This window comes from Copadichromis virginalis, linkage group LG2 (genome assembly GCF_057382275.1).
Source record: "Copadichromis virginalis isolate Kocher_CV1m ecotype Utaka linkage group LG2, C_Virginalis_male_GT1.1, whole genome shotgun sequence".
Lineage (NCBI taxonomy): Eukaryota > Metazoa > Chordata > Actinopteri > Cichliformes > Cichlidae > Copadichromis > Copadichromis virginalis.
This window is the reverse complement of record NC_140619.1, coordinates 17287338-17305433: the sequence shown is the minus strand read 5'-3', so window position 1 is coordinate 17305433 and position 18096 is coordinate 17287338. Positions and strand designations below refer to the sequence as shown.

General features: G+C 40.5%; 1 protein-coding gene and 1 non-coding gene across 2 annotated transcripts; both read left to right on the top strand.

The window, feature by feature from the left end:
- The first annotated feature begins 402 nt into the window (after positions 1-402).
- hspa9 (heat shock protein family A (Hsp70) member 9) lies at positions 403-17573 on the top strand. Its single transcript, XM_085472051.1, has 16 exons — positions 403-727; positions 1476-1534; positions 1813-1900; positions 2445-2626; positions 3071-3195; positions 3278-3351; positions 10129-10235; positions 10384-10546; positions 10624-10716; positions 11145-11354; positions 14488-14715; positions 14793-15015; positions 15358-15452; positions 15833-15925; positions 16022-16162; positions 16494-17573. Exons 1-16 carry the CDS (start codon positions 647-649, stop codon positions 16563-16565), a joined length of 2034 nt encoding a protein of 677 aa, XP_085328177.1. The 5' UTR covers positions 403-646; the 3' UTR covers positions 16566-17573.
- LOC146717137 (small nucleolar RNA SNORA74) lies at positions 10868-11071 on the top strand. Its single transcript, XR_014915850.1, has one exon. It is a non-coding gene; the product is annotated as a small nucleolar RNA SNORA74 (small nucleolar RNA).
- Positions 17574-18096: the final 523 nt, after the last annotated feature.

The following is an 18096-nucleotide window of genomic DNA, read 5'->3' as shown; positions in this document are numbered from 1 at the left end:
AATGTGTGTATGGATACATATCTAAATGCTGCTCGTGTCATATCGGCGAATAAACTAACAGAGCAGTGAGAATAGCTAAATTACAGCTGATAAATTCTTCCAGCATCCGTGATGTAACACACGTGAAACTCTTCAATACCCCACGTTACATCATGACCTTCACAGGCTCACTAAATGCGTCTGCCCTACCCGTGCCAAAACCGCGAACATCCAAAAACCACCGGTATATATTTGATCTTTATATCAGACAGCTTTATTCTTTAATTAATGTCAGTTTTTCCAATTGATTTGCATATTCGATTTTAAACTGTTGTTTTAGGCATTTTACTATCGATGAAAAAAAAACAGGCAGTCATTGTAGAGCCCATTTTTGGGGTCCTTGAGCGGTGCATGGTGCAACATGTGTTGGATAATTCGAGAAGAAGCTTCGCAGGTCTTTTGCCGTTGCAGTCCAGAGGCGAGCAGTCTTGTCGCAGCTGAGCTCTATGCGGTTTTCTGAGGAGACGCTGCGTTAAAGTCTGAAGAGGCTCGGAAAGCTGAAATATTTTAGCATTCCTTCGCTGCCGAACTATCTGAAGAGTGTGCTTTTACTTAAAAGCTGTAGTTTAAAATCGAAGTTAGCAAGCCTGTTAGCTGAGTTGTGAAAATGTTGAGCGTCGCCCGAAGCGTTTCAAGGACTCTTCCCACGAGGAGTAATATCAGAAGCGTTTCGTCCTTGATTAAAAAGGTAAATGTCAAACAGTTAAGTAGATGCATTACGATGTGGCCATTAGCTTCCTAGCTTTAGATGCTAACAGCGTAAGCTTGAGGACAGCATATTTAGTCGTGGTTAGATCATTACTGTGTCACTAACAATGAGCACAGTCCAGCAGACACTGTAATAAATGTGTGTCACGAGAAGAGATGTGCAATAACAACATAGTATTGAGCCGCCGCTCTAGCATTCGATGTGCTGGTGTGTTTCATATCTGTGGGGCTAAGCTAACGCGTGCTAGCTCACTTCATTTGATACCGGACCTACCTGGCAGCTGTTTTTCAAAGTGCGGTCATTAGAGAAGCAAGTACTACTTGCTTCGTCATCTACTGAAATATTTTACTTTGGTGTGTGAGTTTTAATGTTCGTTTTGAGCTAGTTCCAAGGCTGTAGCAGAGCTGTGGGTCTGTGATCTTCGGTGAGGCGTCCCCTCCTCCAGCACGCTGCTCCACAGTTTAAGTAACACATTTAGAGCTCGATCTTCTACAGGCTTCGCTTAGCTGGATCCCACTATTAAGAATGGTTTCTTGTCACATGTGCTTGTTTGTGACTCCGATAAGGTTATCTATGCTTTGGTTCTTCCAATTTTCATCCTGTTTTATTTTTTTTAAATATACTTGGATCTTTCCTTTTGAGGTTCAAAATGTCGAATTTTGTGAGTTCATCGCAAATATTTTGTCTGAGTTAACAGCTGTGTAACTGCGTTGTTCTGTATTATCAGGCATGCTGGACCGGCTTCCAACCAGATGCTCTTAGAGCCCTCTCCAGGAGAGACTATGCGTGAGTATCAACATTAAAGTGCCTGCGTTATATGAACGTGCACTAACAGCATGACGTTGGTGCTGGTTTAGCAATTTTTGTTTGTCGTTTAGAGGTAAAACTATACATTCACTTCCTAATGGCTGTGATTCATATTCACAATTTAAAATACTTTTTTGTCACCGAACAGAATGCCATATTCTGTATTGGTATTTCTAAATAGAAGTCTGAGAAATTTGGATCTTTTGGTGTAAACATGAGGTCTGCTGAGTTTGTCACTATCATTGTATGTGCTGCAGGTCTGAAGCCGTCAAAGGTGCAGTCATTGGGATTGACCTGGGAACCACAAACTCATGTGTTGCAGTCATGGAGGGCAAACAGGCCAAGGTGATGCTTTAGATGATTCACATGTTTGTTTGTTTGTTTAATCCCCTATCTTTAATCTAGCAGTATCTATGGAAATGGAACCCATCCTGAGTGCTGATACTAGAGAACTTCTAAGCGGGTAAACTAAATGTTGTGTTAATTAACTTAATGGAAGTTTGTTACTGTATGTGTAAGTAAACCAGAACAGGAAAAATCAGACTGGCCAAATAGATGGGATCGTAGACACTGATGCAGCATTACTCAAAAGCCTCACTGCCCCAGGATATGATTAATAACAAAAGTTAAACATCACATCAGTGCATCCCTGGTAAAGAAATGGGTAACTTTGTGTAAACCGAATCCAAAGTTTTGTTTTGTTTTTCTCTGTAGTTTTTCTACCGTTTTGAGAAAAAAACTGAAAAATGTTAACACTCATTAATTGAGGTTTTTGGTTCTTGGTCTTTTTTTTTTCTCTTCTACCTCCAACTTTAAAAACTGGGGTTGATTGATGAATCTGATGAAACAATGATTCCTCCAATCTAAATGTTTTCTTATTTATGTTCAGGTGCTGGAGAACGCAGAGGGAGCGAGGACAACTCCTTCAGTCATTGCTTTCACAGCAGATGGTGAGCGTCTGGTGGGCATGCCTGCTAAACGCCAGGCTGTTACCAACCCTCAGAACACATTGTATGCTACCAAAAGACTGATTGGACGGCGCTTTGAAGACCCAGAGGTCCAGAAAGATCTGTGAGTTCATTTCTGGCCTTTAAAAAGATTCCGGGGTGGCTGTAGCTCAGGAGGTAGAGCAGGTCACCTACTGATCGGAAGGTTGGAGATTTGATCCCAGGCTCCTCCAGTCTGCATGCAAAGTATCCTTGGGCAAGATACTAACACCAAGTTGCTCTCCGATGCATCCATCGGAGTATGAATGTGTGTGAGTGTAGTTAGGAAGCACTCAGTATAGAGGTAGTGCTTGTGAGAATGGGTGTGACTGGGTGAATGTGGCGTGTTGTATAGAGCGCTTTGAGTACTCCGGGAGAGTAGAAAAGCGCTATATAAGAATCGGTCCATTTACCATTCTCAGTTATTGCATTTAAATCTCAAATCCGAGGTTTATTTTTTTAAATGTTGGATATAATGAAAGAAATAAACTTAGCTGGGTAAAAAAAACTACCTTTTTTCCATCAACAGGAAGAATGTTCCCTACAAAATTGTGCGTGCATCAAATGGTGATGCTTGGGTTGAGGCTCATGGCAAAATGTACTCCCCTAGCCAGGCAGGAGCCTTTGTTCTTATGAAGATGAAAGAGACTGCAGGTATAGTTGTGCAGACAGTCAAAAGATAATTTAAATGTTTTGCACATGTGAGCATTAGTTTTGCTTCATATTCATGTTGTAGAGAGCTACCTGGGAAGCACGGTGAAGAATGCTGTGGTCACTGTTCCAGCCTACTTCAATGACTCTCAGAGACAGGTATGCACACACAGGCTTTCTATTGAAGGAAACGTTGCTAAACGTTTTCGCACGAGCACCAAGATATGAATGTTTAAAAGCAGATGTCAGGCCTCCACCAGGGTCTTTTAAGAAAAGCTCAGCTTTTGAGAAGTGAATTATTGTTTTCCTGCTGTGACACTGAGAAGATTCAGAGGTTACTAACTGTAGCAGACTGTATCATGTTTCCACTAGAGTGGAGCAACTTGCAATACATTCAACTGCTTTAAAGACATTTTACTTAAATCTATTTAAACCTCCAAAAACATGTTTAACTGATGCATACATAAAGTATAGTTTTAAATTCAGTTAGAATGTGATTTATAAATTGTATTGTCCCTATGATACTGATATTTTATCCCCTCCACAGATTTGTATTATGCACTATGCCTTCATTGTTTAACTGATGCTATTTTTGGAACATAAAAATGATTCAGACATCCAGACAGGAGAGCACCGAATCACTGTTAACCCAATTCACACAGGATAGAATAATTTGGCCAAGTTCATGTACAAATCGCCAACCTGATTTATAATCAATATATATATTTTAAGGTATAGTGTAATTAAGTGTGCCTATGCCAAGAGGCACACTTATTACTATTCATTGGATTTATTGTGTGGATGCCCTCAAGGGCATCCACACTATTGAGTTCCTGTTTCTCTTTCTTCTTTATTGTGTGGATGCCTTAATAGGCATCCACACTATTGAGTTCCTGTTTCTCTTTATTCTTTATTATTCCGGGTGTTTCCGTACACTTTTCGCCGTGGATCTACTTCCACAATTTTTGTGCTATTTTCACCGTTCAAACTCTAAACTGTTCTGCTCTTTCTGCTAATGCCGGCTATGACTTTTGGTGTTTATTACTATTATACTTTTTAAAATATTACACTTTTTTCCTTTAATTTGTCCCATTGAAATGAATGGGAAACTTCTGCAATTCTGCTAAAATTTGCTTGTTTTTGAAACTTAACTACTTCCTCATATTTTCACGTAGAACAACCATTCAAACTTTAAAATGTTCTCAAATTATTGGGCTATTCAGGTATGATTCAGCTTTTTCAAATCTTTTACTGTTTTACTTTTATGCCTCTTAAAGTTTTGAGTTGCAAAATTGTGATTTTTCACAAAATACATGCGTTGTTATGGTTGCTATGCTCTTGGCTTCCAGTGTGCCACTGAAGCTTTTGCAGTCTTCTCTTCATGTCCGAACAACTGTTTGCTACTTGCTCAATTTTCACTCAACTTCCACAAATTATACATCAAAACGTAGGTATTTTTGCTGGCTTTCAGAAAATGTCGCTATCATTGTGGGATTTATAGAATTTTGGCAAATCTCCTCAGACCAACACAAGGTCAGAAAACTCTCCATATAAACTCAATGGAGAGTTTGTTCAAAATCACCGCTGGATTTCTCTAATGAGAGGCATTTTCAAATTGTCATATCTCCTTAACGAAGCGAAGTTAAGACATAAGGCTTGTCCCGATATATCTTCAGACACTCCTGATGCTCACAATTCAAGAATTTTTTTTCCTCACCTATTACCGTTCTGAGATGAGTTAGACTTGTTTGAGGGTAGGAAATTCGTCCCTTGCTCAGATTTCATCAGATTTCAAATTCTGGAAATGAGGCACTTTTTTTCTCTCATCATATCTTTCTGATGGATTTCCACAGAGCCCTGAAAAATTCCATGACTGTTCACCAAAGGCTGCTGTTTCTTACGGTGAAAGAATGATTTTGATGCTCCATATAGATTTAGAGTTACCAAAGGTTGTTTGAGAGCAAGTCAAGGCAGTTTTTGCTTCGCCTCTACTCGGTTACAGTGTATTACAAGTCATATATCTTTAATAATTTATATTTTATCTCTGAATTATGAAGACCTGAAGATTCCCCCCTCTCTTCTGAACAAAACGATGTCTGAATGACCGTTCTAGCCTCTACGGTTAGGAAATTATGGCCATTTGTTCGAGGGGAATCCTGAATGTCAGAAATACACTGAAGAAAACTCACACCTCTCTCTGTGTCTGTAAGGGCTGACTACAGCAGGTGCAGCTAATTTAACTGACCTACATATACCAAGCCCAGACTCTCAACAGCTCCTGTTCCTTTTACTCTCTGTGTATGTGTGTCTGTGTATCAATATTTCTCCTATGTTTAAGTATTACTCCTCAATCATAGTATTTCTGCTAAAGCAAAGTACTTCTACTACATCTTAGTACTTCTGAGTGCTGGTCTGATCTGAATTTTCTCTTCATGTCTGAACAACTTCTTGCTACTCACTCAATTTCCACTCACCCCCCACAAATTATACATCAAAATGTAGGTATTTTTGCTGGCTTTAAGACAGTGTCACTATAATTATTGTGCGAGTTACGGTTTTTTCACAATTTGCCTCGAAGTGACACAAGGTCTCAAAACTCCCCATTCAAAGTCTATGGGGAGGTTGTGAAACTCAGAGCTGAAATACTGAAACTGAAGGCATTTTCAAATCGTCATATCTACTTAACGAAGCGAAGTTAAGACATGAGGCTTGTGCCAATTCATCTTCAGACACTGCTGACACTCGCGGTCGAAGCAGTTTTTACAGTCATCTTACCATTGAGCCATAAATTACATTTGTTTGAGGGGTGGAAATCTGTCCTCCTCTCATTTTTCAAACTCCAAAAATGAAGCCGTTTCTTCTCTCGTCATATCTCCGCGACGGAGGTACAAAGAGCTATGTAAATCGCAGTCAAAGTTCACCAAAGTCCGCTGATTCACCCAGTGTAAGAATGCTTCTATCCCACCTAGTTTTTGAGTTACACGACGTTTTGTAACTCCAAAAAACTGAGTTTTTTTTCGCCTCTCACCGCGATCTAATTCTGACTGCTCATCACCCTGTTTTCCAGGCGCCCGCTCTCTTTGCCAGTGGCGCGATTGGTAAGGAAACGGCTCTTCAGACCAAAGTTCATGGGTTCAGTTCCACCTTGGCCCACATGTTTGTTTGTATGTTTGTTTGTCTGTTTGTTTTTCACTACAAATTCATATTGATAATTTATTACAATTCGGCAACGTTTTATGATTTTTGGCAGCTTTTCTAATATGGACCTCAGATTCTTGTTAATGCTCCATGGCAGAAATACATACAAGTACACAGCCTGATGAAGCAGACAGAAGCAGTACCTCTGATTGGTTCAGCATTTTCACCTCTTATCAGCACAAATCTCTGCCTCTTCTGCTGTTTTCATTAGAATTGTAAGCTTTTTCACCTTTTTTCAGTTACGTGAGAACCAGTTTGGCTCAATGAGTAGCTGAAAAATATCAGCCTCTTCTGCTGTTTTAGCAGGATTTCAGAGTTCAGCTTTTTCACTTGTTTTAAGCACAAATTTCAGTTTCTTTACCTCATTTCAGAACAAAATTCTTCCTCTTCACCTCTTTTCTGCTAATTTGAGCTTCTGCTCCACAGTGCACATTTTCCCTCTCATCATATCTTTGTTTGTGACCAGAACTCATTTGGCTCAGAGGGTTGAGCAGCTGCCGTGAGACCCGGTGGCAGAGGTTCGAATCCTGCCTGTGACAGTTGCTACACATGTTCCCTGCTTGCATGCGCTCTGCTTTCTTGACACTCCCCAGTGTATCATTACACATACAGCCATCTTCAGCAAGCACCTCTGCTTCCACACCTCTTTTCAGCAGATAATTCTGCTTTTTCAGCTTTTTTTTCAGCAGACATCTTCAGCGTTAAGCCATCCACACAGCATTTTCGCAGGAAATGCAAATTTTTTTTCTAGTTATTCTTCAAGTTGCCACTTTCTTTGCCGCTTAACTACTCCGTCAGTTTTCAGCCGATTTTCTCAGTTCAAACTCTAAACTGTTCTGCTCTTTCTGCTAATTCCTGCTATGACTTTTGGTACTTATAACTATTATACTTTTTAAAATATTACACTTTTTTCCTTTAATTTGTCCCATTGAAATGAATGGGAAACTTCCACAATTCTGCTAAAACTTGCTTGTTGTTGAAACTTAACTACTTCCTCATACTTTCACCTAGAAACTCCATTCAAACTTTAAAATGTTCTCAGATCATTGGGCTATTCCTGTGTGATTCAGCTTTTTTATTTTTATTTTTTTTAAATATCTTTTACCATTTTAATTAAATCCTCTTTAAGTTTTCAGTTGCAGCTTTGTGATTTTTGAGAAAATACATGCGTTGTTATGGTTGCTATGCAATTAAACTCAGAGTGAGCACTTGTCCTTTTTCAGTTTTCTCTTCATGTCTGAACAACTTCTTGCTACTCACTCAATTTTCACTCAACCTCCACAAATTATACATCAAAACGTAGGTATTTTTGCTGGCTTTCAGAAAATGTCACTATCACTGTTGTGGAAGTTACAGATTTTTATCAAATCGCCTCAGAGCAACACAATGTTTGAAATATGAATGTCTCCATAGAAAGTGAATGGGGACTTTGTTCAAAATCACCGCTGGAACTCTCTGAGAGGCATTTTCAAATCATCATATCTCTTTAACAAAGCAAAGTTAAGACATGAGGCTTGTGCCAATTCATCTTCAGACCCTGCTGACACTCACGGTCGACGCAGTTTTTACAGTCATCTTACCGTTGAGCCATAAATTAGCTTCAACAAAGGGCAGCTAGCCACCGGTGTATTTACATGCGGGAAAAAGACACATGCGAGGCGGCCGCCGATCGACCGGTGGTGGCTAACGCGGAGCTCAAACAGATGGCAGCCATGGATCAGGGAAATTGAAGGCAGGAGAAGCAGGTTAACTGAATTTCAGGTAAGAAGTTATGAACTGCACTCTATTTGGGTCGGATATAAACAGAGTTTAGGTGTAGTTTATTTTCGTTGTGTTAACTTTTTACAATCAGTTACAATAAGTCGTACTGCGTGCTAGCTGGCATGACACAGTTTCTATACAGCTGTGTGCGCGCTAAGTTACTGATGAATTGAATTGAATTTTATTTTATTCATAAGGGTTAGTTCGTAGAGTTGCAAACAGTTCCGTACAAACTGAATCGTCCCGCATTCAGAGAAAATATTACGCGTTTCGTATTGAGCTGAAAAGGAACACAGTTTGTCCCGTACTTCAGGTAGAACGGAAGAAGACACAAAGCTGGATTTATTCTGTCGTTACGCAGCCTCCCCTGTCATTTTCTCGCCTGTTGCAACTTCAATCATGAAACTGATCAATGATCGGCTTTTCTCTCTTGTTTGTTTATCGCGCTAAACAACAGCAGCACGTTTAAGCTTGATCAGCTGTTGTTAAATTCATTTGATTTTAATTTCTAGTATCAGCTGATGTTTGCTGGAGCCACAGCTGTAAAAACGGCTGGTCCAAACCAGGAGATGTCCTTACTGAATCATCAGAGCTGAACTGGTGATGGAGAAACGGGTTTACCTTTTAGGTGACATGAATGAGTTGAAGGGAAGTCATGAACTGTTTCTGACAGACAAATAACACCAATATCCTTTTTTGTGTAGCTGACAACTGGTAACTGTGCAGGGGCGGATTTAGCAAAGCTTTTGCCAGGGAGCCAGGTAGGGCATTAACAGGGAAAGGGGGACACAAAGATATACTTTTCTTTCTTACTCTCATATAAAATATTTAGCTTTTATTAAATAGTTATCTGAATCTTATAACCAAAGTTTGTATAATAATACACAAGATTGGCTGTAGATCATTGTTAATCATTCAGAACACTGTAAAAATAACAAAAAACAAAAAGTGAATGCAAAAGTGCATAAATATTTATTTTACGTGTTTGATGTGTGTGGCAGGGCGTGGTATGCAGTGCCGCTGCAGGGGAGGTGGACCCACGGGCGTAAAGTCTGTGATCTCTCGGCTGTTTTTTGGGTGTGTGTTGGGCTGTGAGATGAAAAGCTACAGCCGGCTGTGTGGGTACACCAACCATGTGTAAAAAGTGGTCCATAACGTAATGCTTCCTGTAAAATAGTCAGATGTCTATTCATATTAATGTACAGAATTCACCTGCTTACTGCTACTACTGCACATTCACTCAGTGTGTGTGTGTGTGTGTGTGTGTGTGTGTGTGTGTATATGTATATACACAGATATATGTGTGTGCTTCCTCTACACCCCCCCCTCAATTTTTTTGCACATGTCGAGGAGCGTGTCAGGCTACATTTCACTGTGTGTTATACTTGTATAACTTTGCATGTGACAAATAAAGAACCTTGAACTTAAACTTCAAAGCGTGTTTATGCAAACATTGTCGGGTCTGCCGTGGTACAATGGGACTTCTGCTCATGAACCTCTGTGCACAGCGTCTGCAAATCGGGGCTGTACGAAGTCACCTCATCTTTACACAAAACTGTAAGCTGTCATCTGTGAGGCGCGAGTGGTGTTTGTTTTTTACCATAGTTCATGGTGGAGAATGGCTGCTCTGCTGAGTTTTGCTCTCTGTAGCCGTATGAATGGCAAACTACACTGATTAGCAGCGGCATAGGCACACTTAAAATTTCTTCCGAAATTTTCGCTTTCTAGTTCATCATATACTTTCTTTTTATACTTTCTTTTTCTTCCAACCCCCCCCCCCCCCCCTTTTTTTTTTTTTTTTTTTTTTTTAAAACTGTTCAGTTTTTGATAAGACTAATCTACCTCAGTCTCAGAGCAGTTAAGGTGATATGTAGATGTCGGATAATTAGCTTCTGTGTCCTTGTTGCTGCTTTGGAATGCACTTGATTGAAGTAACGATTCATCTTCGATACTTGTGTCAACTTGTTTCTTTGACAGGCCACCAAAGATGCTGGGCAGATCGCTGGTCTGAGCGTCCTGCGTGTGATTAACGAGCCAACTGCTGCTGCTCTGGCCTATGGCCTGGACAAGACCCAAGATAAGATGTGTGTAGATGACAAAAAACCACCTGATGTTTACTGCTATGCTTAGGAGTATCAGTACTTGCTAAGAAAGATGATAGATGATCCTGTACATAGAAGAATACAACTACTCGCTCTGTTGTTGTGTTAACCTCTATGAATGTGTTTCCAGTATTGCTGTGTATGATCTAGGTGGAGGTACGTTTGACATCTCAATCCTGGAGATCCAGAAGGGAGTTTTTGAGGTGAAGTCCACCAATGGTGACACCTTCCTTGGAGGAGAGGACTTTGATCAGCACCTCCTCAGACACATTGTCAAGGAGTTCAAGAGAGAGGTGGGTATTCTAACAGTCTTTAAGCCTTGATCTATTTGTGAAGTTTTGCGTTTTCAACCTGCGCTGTTTCTTTTCAGTCCGGTGTAGACCTGACGAAGGACAACATGGCTCTTCAGAGAGTCAGAGAGGCTGCGGAGAAGGCAAAGTGTGAGCTGTCCTCTTCACTGCAGGTACTCCTAGCTTTTATCCTCATGGGAAGCTAATGAGTTTGTGTAGTTGTATAAAAAGGTGACACTGAATGGCTGATGTATCACAGATGCTTTAGGGTGTTTTGATTTTGGTTGTACTGCTTGTCATCACATGTCTCAGTGCATGTTGTGTGCCAGCTCTCAGTCAGCTGTCCAGATAATCTGTGTCTGGCTCAGTGTTACAGTGCTGGTAGACGAAGCTCCTGTTTTTTTTGCTTCAGTGCAGCAGGTTCTGTTTTAGAATCCGCTGCTGCTGTGCTGCTACAGGACTTGGCCCAGTGAGAGTGGACTGTCCTGATTCTGACCGCAGGCCAGGCCTAGTACAGGGTCACACAAAATGAACCACAGTGCTGAGTTAAAAGCATTTTGTAACTGTTTAAATACTCAGTGATTGTCCTTCTGTTTTACAGACTGACATCAACCTCCCCTACCTGACTATGGATGCCTCCGGTCCCAAACATCTTAACATGAAGCTAACCCGTGCTCAGTTTGAAGGTATTGTTGCTGACCTTATCCGCCGCACCGTGTCTCCTTGCCAGAAGGCCATGCAGGATGCTGAAGTGTCCAAGGGAGACATCGGAGAGGTGCTGCTGGTGGGAGGCATGACACGCATGCCCAAGGTACACAAGACAGATGTTTAAAACCACCAAAGTGCATGAAATAACTCAGGGTGCACATACTTTATACTTGTGGGACTAGATGGAGTAAACGAGTAAGTTCTGCAGCTTCCATGGCAACGAATAGTTAACAGTAGACAAAGTGGTACACACCACAAATGTGTGGTCTGGTTTGGGGACATAATGACATTTACAGTGGCTTGCAAAAGTATTCGGCCCCCTTGAACCTTTCCATATTTTGTCACATTACAGCCTCAAACATCAATCAATTTTATTAGAATTCCACATGAAAGACCAATACAAAGTGATGTACACGTGAGAAGTGGAACAAAAATCATACATGATTCCAAACATTTTTTTTACAAATAAATAACTGAAAAGTGGGGTGTGCATAATTATTCAGCCCCCTGAGTCAATACTTTGTAGAACCACCTTTTGCTTCAATTACAGCTGCCAGTCTTTTAGGGTATGTTTCTACCAGCTTTACACATCTAGAGACTGAAATCCTTGCCCATTCTTCTTTGCAAAACAGCTCCAGCTCAGTCAGATTAGATGGACAGTGTTTGTGAACAGCAGTTTTTGAGATCTTGCCACAGATTCTCAATTGGATTTAGATGTGGACTTTGACAGGGCCATTCTAACACATGGATATGTTTTTTTTTTTTTGTTTTTTTTTTTTTTTTTTTAAACCATTCCATTGTTGCCCTGGCTTTATGTTTAGGGTTGTTGTCCTGCTGGAAGGTGAACGTCCACCCCAGTCTCAAGTCTTTTGCAGACTCCAAGAGGTTTTCTTCCAAGATTGCCCTGTATTTGGCTCCATCCATCTTCCCATCAACTCTGACCAGCTTCCCTGTCCCTGCTGAAGAGAAGCACCCCCAGAGGATGATGCTGCCACCACCATATTTGACAGTGGGATGGTGTGTTCAGGGTGATGTGCAGTGTTAGTTTTCCGCCACACATAGCATTTTACATTTTGGACAGAAAGTTCCATTTTGGTCTCATCTGACCAGAGCAGCTTCTTCCACATGTTTGCCGTGTCCCCCACATGGCTTGTCGCAAACTGCAAAGTGGACTTCTTATGGTTTTCTGTTAACAATGGCTTTCTTCTTGCCACTCTTCCATAAAGGCCAACTTTGTGCAGTGCACGACTAATAGTTGTCCTATGGACAGATTCCCCCACCTGAGCTGTAGATCTCTGCAGCTCGTCCAGAGTCACCATGGGCCTCTTGGCTGCATTTCTGATCAGCGATCTCCTTGTTCGGCCTGTGAGTTTGGATGGACGGCCTTGTCTTGGTAGGTTTACAGTTGTGCCATACTCCTTCCATTTCTTAATGATCGCTTGAACAGTGCTCCATGGGATGTTCAAGGCTTGGGAAATCTTTTTGTAACCTAAGCCTGCTTTAAATTTCTTAATAACTTTATCCCTGACCTGTCTGGTGTGTTCTTTGGACTTCATGGTGTTGTTGCTCCCAATATTCTCTTAGACAGCCTCTGAGGCCGTCAAAGAGCAGCTGTATTTGTACTAGGGCTGCCACAAACGATTATTTTGATAGTTGACTAGTCACCGATTATTTTTGCGATTAGTCGACTAATCAGATCATGCATCCATTGGAGTAAAACGTACATCTTATTGCACCAGCATGCATCTACTCTTATGTAACTATCATTAGCTTACAGCTTTAAGTGTTTAAGGTATGTGCTAACTAAAAATAAAGACAAGGTGATAGTTTATTAAATTTTAATGAAATTTGCAGATTGTTTCGGTGAAGTTTAAACTCCTTGCTATCTAAAATATAACAGGACACCGGAGTATATTCTCGAGCATTTCACACTTTTGATAATCAGTTGTCTTCTTGACATTTATTCAGCTGTGTAAAAACTAAAACTTCAATCTCAGCCAAACCGATTTACTCAGGAACAAATAAAATACTAAAAAAAAGCAAAACAATAACATTTTGAAGTTATCTAAGTGACTTATATATGTTTTACCTGAGTAGCGAAAGACGGCAGTGGGTTTGAAAACGATTTGCCGGGAGTCCGGTGTTCTCACGGGCTCTAGTGAGCCTTGCCCCCGACTAGCTATCAAGCTAGTGGGTAACAGACGTCTCCGAAAACGTCAGAACGCCTTTGAAAATATGTGGTGTCTTGATAAACTGAGCAGATATTTGAGGTTTATACAGCTACATTCTCACCTGAAAATATGTTAAACGTTTATTTTGTGACCCAGAAAGAATAATAAGAGTAATATTAAAACTAACTAGCTGCCGCCATTGTTGTAAACTGAACTGAGCTGCGCTATGAATTCTGGGACACAGCTTCTTCTTCGGGTTTAACGGCAGCTGGCATCTATGTACATGCAGTGCTGCAATCTTTTGTTTCAGTCTGTTATTACACTCTTAAATCCTACTACTTATTCCTGCGTCTTTTGTGATCTTACAAAGCTTCGAACGACGCGTCGACTATTAAATCAGTCATCGACGATTTTGATAGTCGACGTAATCGTGACTAGTCGACTAATCGTGGCAGCCCTAATTTGTACTGACATTAGATTACACATAGGTACACTCTATTTAGTCATTAGCACTCATCAGGCAATGTCTATGGGCAACTGACTGCACTCAGACCAAAGGGGGCTGAATAATTACACACACACACACCACTTTTCAGTTATTTATTTGTAAAAAATGTTTGGAATCATGTATGATTTTTGTTCCACTTCTCAAGTGTACACCACTTTGTGTTGGTCTTTCACGTGGAATTCCAATAAAATTGATTCATGTTTGAGGCTGTAATGTGACAAAATGTGGAAAAGTTCAAGGGCGCCGAATACTTTTGCAAACCACTGTATACATTGCAAACAGGTGTATTTTTTTCGTAGTTGAGCTAACATGCAGTGCACTTTAGTTTTCGGCAGCTTGACAGTTGAATTGTTGGCTCATTACTGGCTCATTAACTTTGACGTGATCTCTATCTGCACAACCCTAGTGCACAGACAATAAGAAGAACATAGATTTGTACAGTGCTTTTACAAAAGAGTAAAACAATGTTTTCTGCATTTTGAATATGATTTTTATAATGCTGATTTTAATGCATGCATAACTCGTAATTAACACCCCCCACCACATCCGCACTGCAGGTTCAGCAGACAGTCCAGGATCTGTTTGGCCGAGCCCCCAGCAAGTCTGTGAACCCTGATGAAGCTGTCGCTATTGGGGCAGCCATCCAGGGTGGCGTTCTGGCTGGCGATGTAACCGATGTGCTGCTTTTGGATGTGACTCCACTGTCGCTGGGTATCGAGACTCTGGGTGGTGTCTTTACCAAACTCATCAATAGGAACACCACAATTCCCACCAAGAAGAGCCAGGTATTTAAAGCAGGACTGCAGTCCCACAGTCTCAGTGAAGCCCCATGTGATCTACAGTGTCACATGTTCCCCTCCAGGTGTTCTCCACAGCAGCTGATGGACAGACTCAGGTGGAGATCAAAGTGTGCCAGGGTGAGAGAGAGATGGCGACAGACAACAAGTTGCTGGGTCAGTTTACTCTGGTAGGAATCCCTCCAGCCCCTCGTGGAGTCCCTCAGATCGAGGTCACATTCGACATCGACGCCAATGGCATCGTCCATGTGTCGGCCAAGGACAAAGGCACAGGCCGCGAGCAGCAGAGTCAGTGCACACAGTAAACCAGTCTGAAAGCTGAGAACTTTGTTTTTTTTTCCCACTTCGTGTGTTAGCAAGTCAAGCTAAAAGACATTTCAAACTGCTGAAAATAATCTGCATTTTTAGATAAATGTTAACACTTAACTTGGTTGACTTTTACAGTTGTTGTTAAGACAGACTAGATAGGGAGGTTAATATTTATGCATGTTGCTGTAATCACTTGGCCCTTACTCAGTCTTGTTTCAGACAACTGTTTTTTGTTTTTTTTCCCTGCATTACGACTCTGTTTGAATTGGTATCTGTAAAAGTCAAAGTGCACATATAAATATCTCATTTCCTCCTTTACAGTTGTGATCCAGTCATCAGGAGGTCTCAGTAAAGATGACATTGAGAATATGATCAAGAATGCTGAGAAGTATGCAGAGGAGGACCGGAGGAGGAAGGTAACAGTCAAACTGTAAAGACAAAAGTCGGGGGTGAAATCTCACCGTCTTGATTGATGGGCACTTTATTGTCATCATAACTCAGTGCAACACAGAAAATGTTCATCTTAAAACACAGAAATCAGTTCACATTTATTTATACAAGGCGCATTCCTAATGGGTCATCTCAAGACACTTTATGTTGAACAGACTTGAAACTAGCTGCAAACAAAGGACTCAATGCCGTTTCACCCACAGTTACATCTGTTCAGTTGGTTTACAGGCATTTCCACATTGGCTTTTTAGGCCTAGAAGTTGCACGTCTTACACACAGATGATGGTTCACCACTGTGTTGTCTGTGGTTTTAGTATCTGGTAAATACTGAGTTGTCTTGCTGCAGGACCGTGTGGAAGCTGTCAACATGGCTGAGGGCATCATCCATGACACAGAATCCAAGATGGAAGAGTTTAAAGACCAGCTCCCTGCTGATGAGGTAATGCTCTAAACTTTGTTGTAATTTACTGAGATTAAATTAATGTTTTGTGCTTGATTTTTGTCTTATTTTTCCCCCCTATTTTTGTGAAATCAGTGCACCAAGCTGAAGGAGGAGATTTCAAAGGTCAGGAATCTGTTGACCAATAAGGACTCTGAGACAGGCGAGAACATCAAGCAGGCCGCAACCAACTTGCAGCAGGCATCACTCAAACTGTTTGAAATGGCCTACAAGAAGGTAGGCCTTGAAACTGTGTATATCAGTGTGTGCTGTACTGTAAAAGTTTTGACCAGGCCCTCATTTTATTACATTTTGCTTCCAAGAATCTTTTGAATCAGAAAAATGCTAACTGTAAAAGGAATAAGAATATTTTTGTACAAACAAGTTGACTACCAAAGAGCTATTTGCTGAAAACGAGGCATATCTTAGAATGTGCAATTTCCATAAAAATTAGGGAAAACTAGAGGTGAACAAACCCAAAAGAAGTAAAAGGTCACACAGATTAAAGCGGTTTTGTAAAATTCTGCTCAGTGTTTGTGAAAGTCTTTAATTCCTTTTGTTCCTGCAGATGGCAGCAGAGCGGGATAGCAGCAGCAGTTCCAGTTCTTCAGAAGGAGAGAAGAAAGAAGGCCAACAGTAGATCTTATTAGTACTTGGCTGTCATGAGATGACCATGACAGCAGAGGACTGTTGGGCTTGTGTGGTGGACTAGGCGGAAGGATGATCGCCAGAGTCATTCTTGCATAACACAACATTCTACTGTGTTTTGGCAGTAAAATAGAAAAGATAAATGTCAGTGTATGTTCCTCCATGTCCCATGATATCCTATTTCTAATTTAACTGTCTGGAACAAAAAGTTGTTTATTTTTACAAAGATGTTAATTTCCATTCTGAGGTAGTGAAACATTTTCTTGTTGAAGATATCACATTTCTTTTGTTCAGTTTCGGAAAGCGGGATGCTCGTTCATAGCACTTATTTGTACCGGTTCACTCTGAGAGGTGTGGTACAGAGGATGTACAACTGCAGAGTGCTGAATAAGAAAAGTCTCCTTTTGGTGTACTCTATTAACATCTCGGAGGCTGCCAGTCCCCCTCTCTGTTATCCTGAGTGCACTCCATTGACTTGCATTCATTTAGTCTCTTGTAAGAACTGGTTTGTGATCATGTGGTCACATTTTCTGGCATCACGCCAATTCCTTAAACAGTAAATTCAAAGTATGTCTGTGAGATGAGAATTTTAAGAATATAATAAGTATGTGAGAAACTCCCTTTTGGCTCTTAAAAATGCACTTCTTTGGTCACCTTAAACCGAGCATGGGTTGAACACAACACATGATGGGACAGCTAACTAGATGACATCATGGTTCACTTCTGACAGACAACAGGAGAAAGAAGAGTCATGCATGAGGAGTGTGGAGCAACTGTGTCATTCATTGACGGCCAGAAACTACTCTGTGTACAGTGACTTGCTGTGTTGAGCACTCTACTTTAAAAAGAAGCATGAAGTAGTGTATTGAATTGAAAGTTCTGTTTATTGTGAGAGTATGGGATGGGTGATTATATTAATGAAGTGAAAACTGAGAATCATAGTAACTTGCCTTTTTCTTTTTTTTTTCTTTTTTTTTAAAATAAAAAAATATGAAATATGTGAGTGTTGTGGGTTTTTTTTTTTTTCTTTTCTTCATGTGTTTTATTCTTTCTAGTATTTCAAAAACTTCCTGATTTTATTTTCTTGTACATTTGTGATACTTGCTTGTTTCAGATAATGAAACTTTAATATTGGACAAAGACGGTGTGAGCAAAGAAATCAGTTTTTGAAAAAACCGTGCCATTAAGGGAGAAAAGAGAGCCAGGTAGGCTTGGTTCTATGCGTTAAAGTTGTTGCTCCAGAAAGTTCCCTGCTTACCAGCAAAAACCGCAATCAAGCATTAGTGATGACTATCAATGAGCCTTTCATACCACTGTGAAGGAATTTTGGACCACCCTTCTTTACAGAATTGTTTTAATTCAGCATGAGTTGCCTGTTTAAGGGATGCGTCCCAATAGGCTTTAAGTTCAGACTTTTGAGTAGGCTCAAAACTAAGAATCCTTTGTGTTCTTTTTTTTTTTTTTTTTTTTTTAAGCCTTTCAGAAATGGACTTGTTTGGTGTATTTGAGATCATTGTATTTCT

Excerpts from the sequence above, each read along its gene's own strand:
- hspa9 (XM_085472051.1), top strand. The coding sequence starts at position 647 with ATGTTGAGCGTCGCCCGAAGCGTTTCAAGGACTCTTCCCACGAGGAGT. Across the intron at positions 3,196-3,277 it reads GAAGATGAAAGAGACTGCAG|AGAGCTACCTGGGAAGCACG; the intron begins GTATAGTTGTGC and ends TTCATGTTGTAG. Across the intron at positions 11,355-14,487 it reads GCATGACACGCATGCCCAAG|GTTCAGCAGACAGTCCAGGA; the intron begins GTACACAAGACA and ends TCCGCACTGCAG.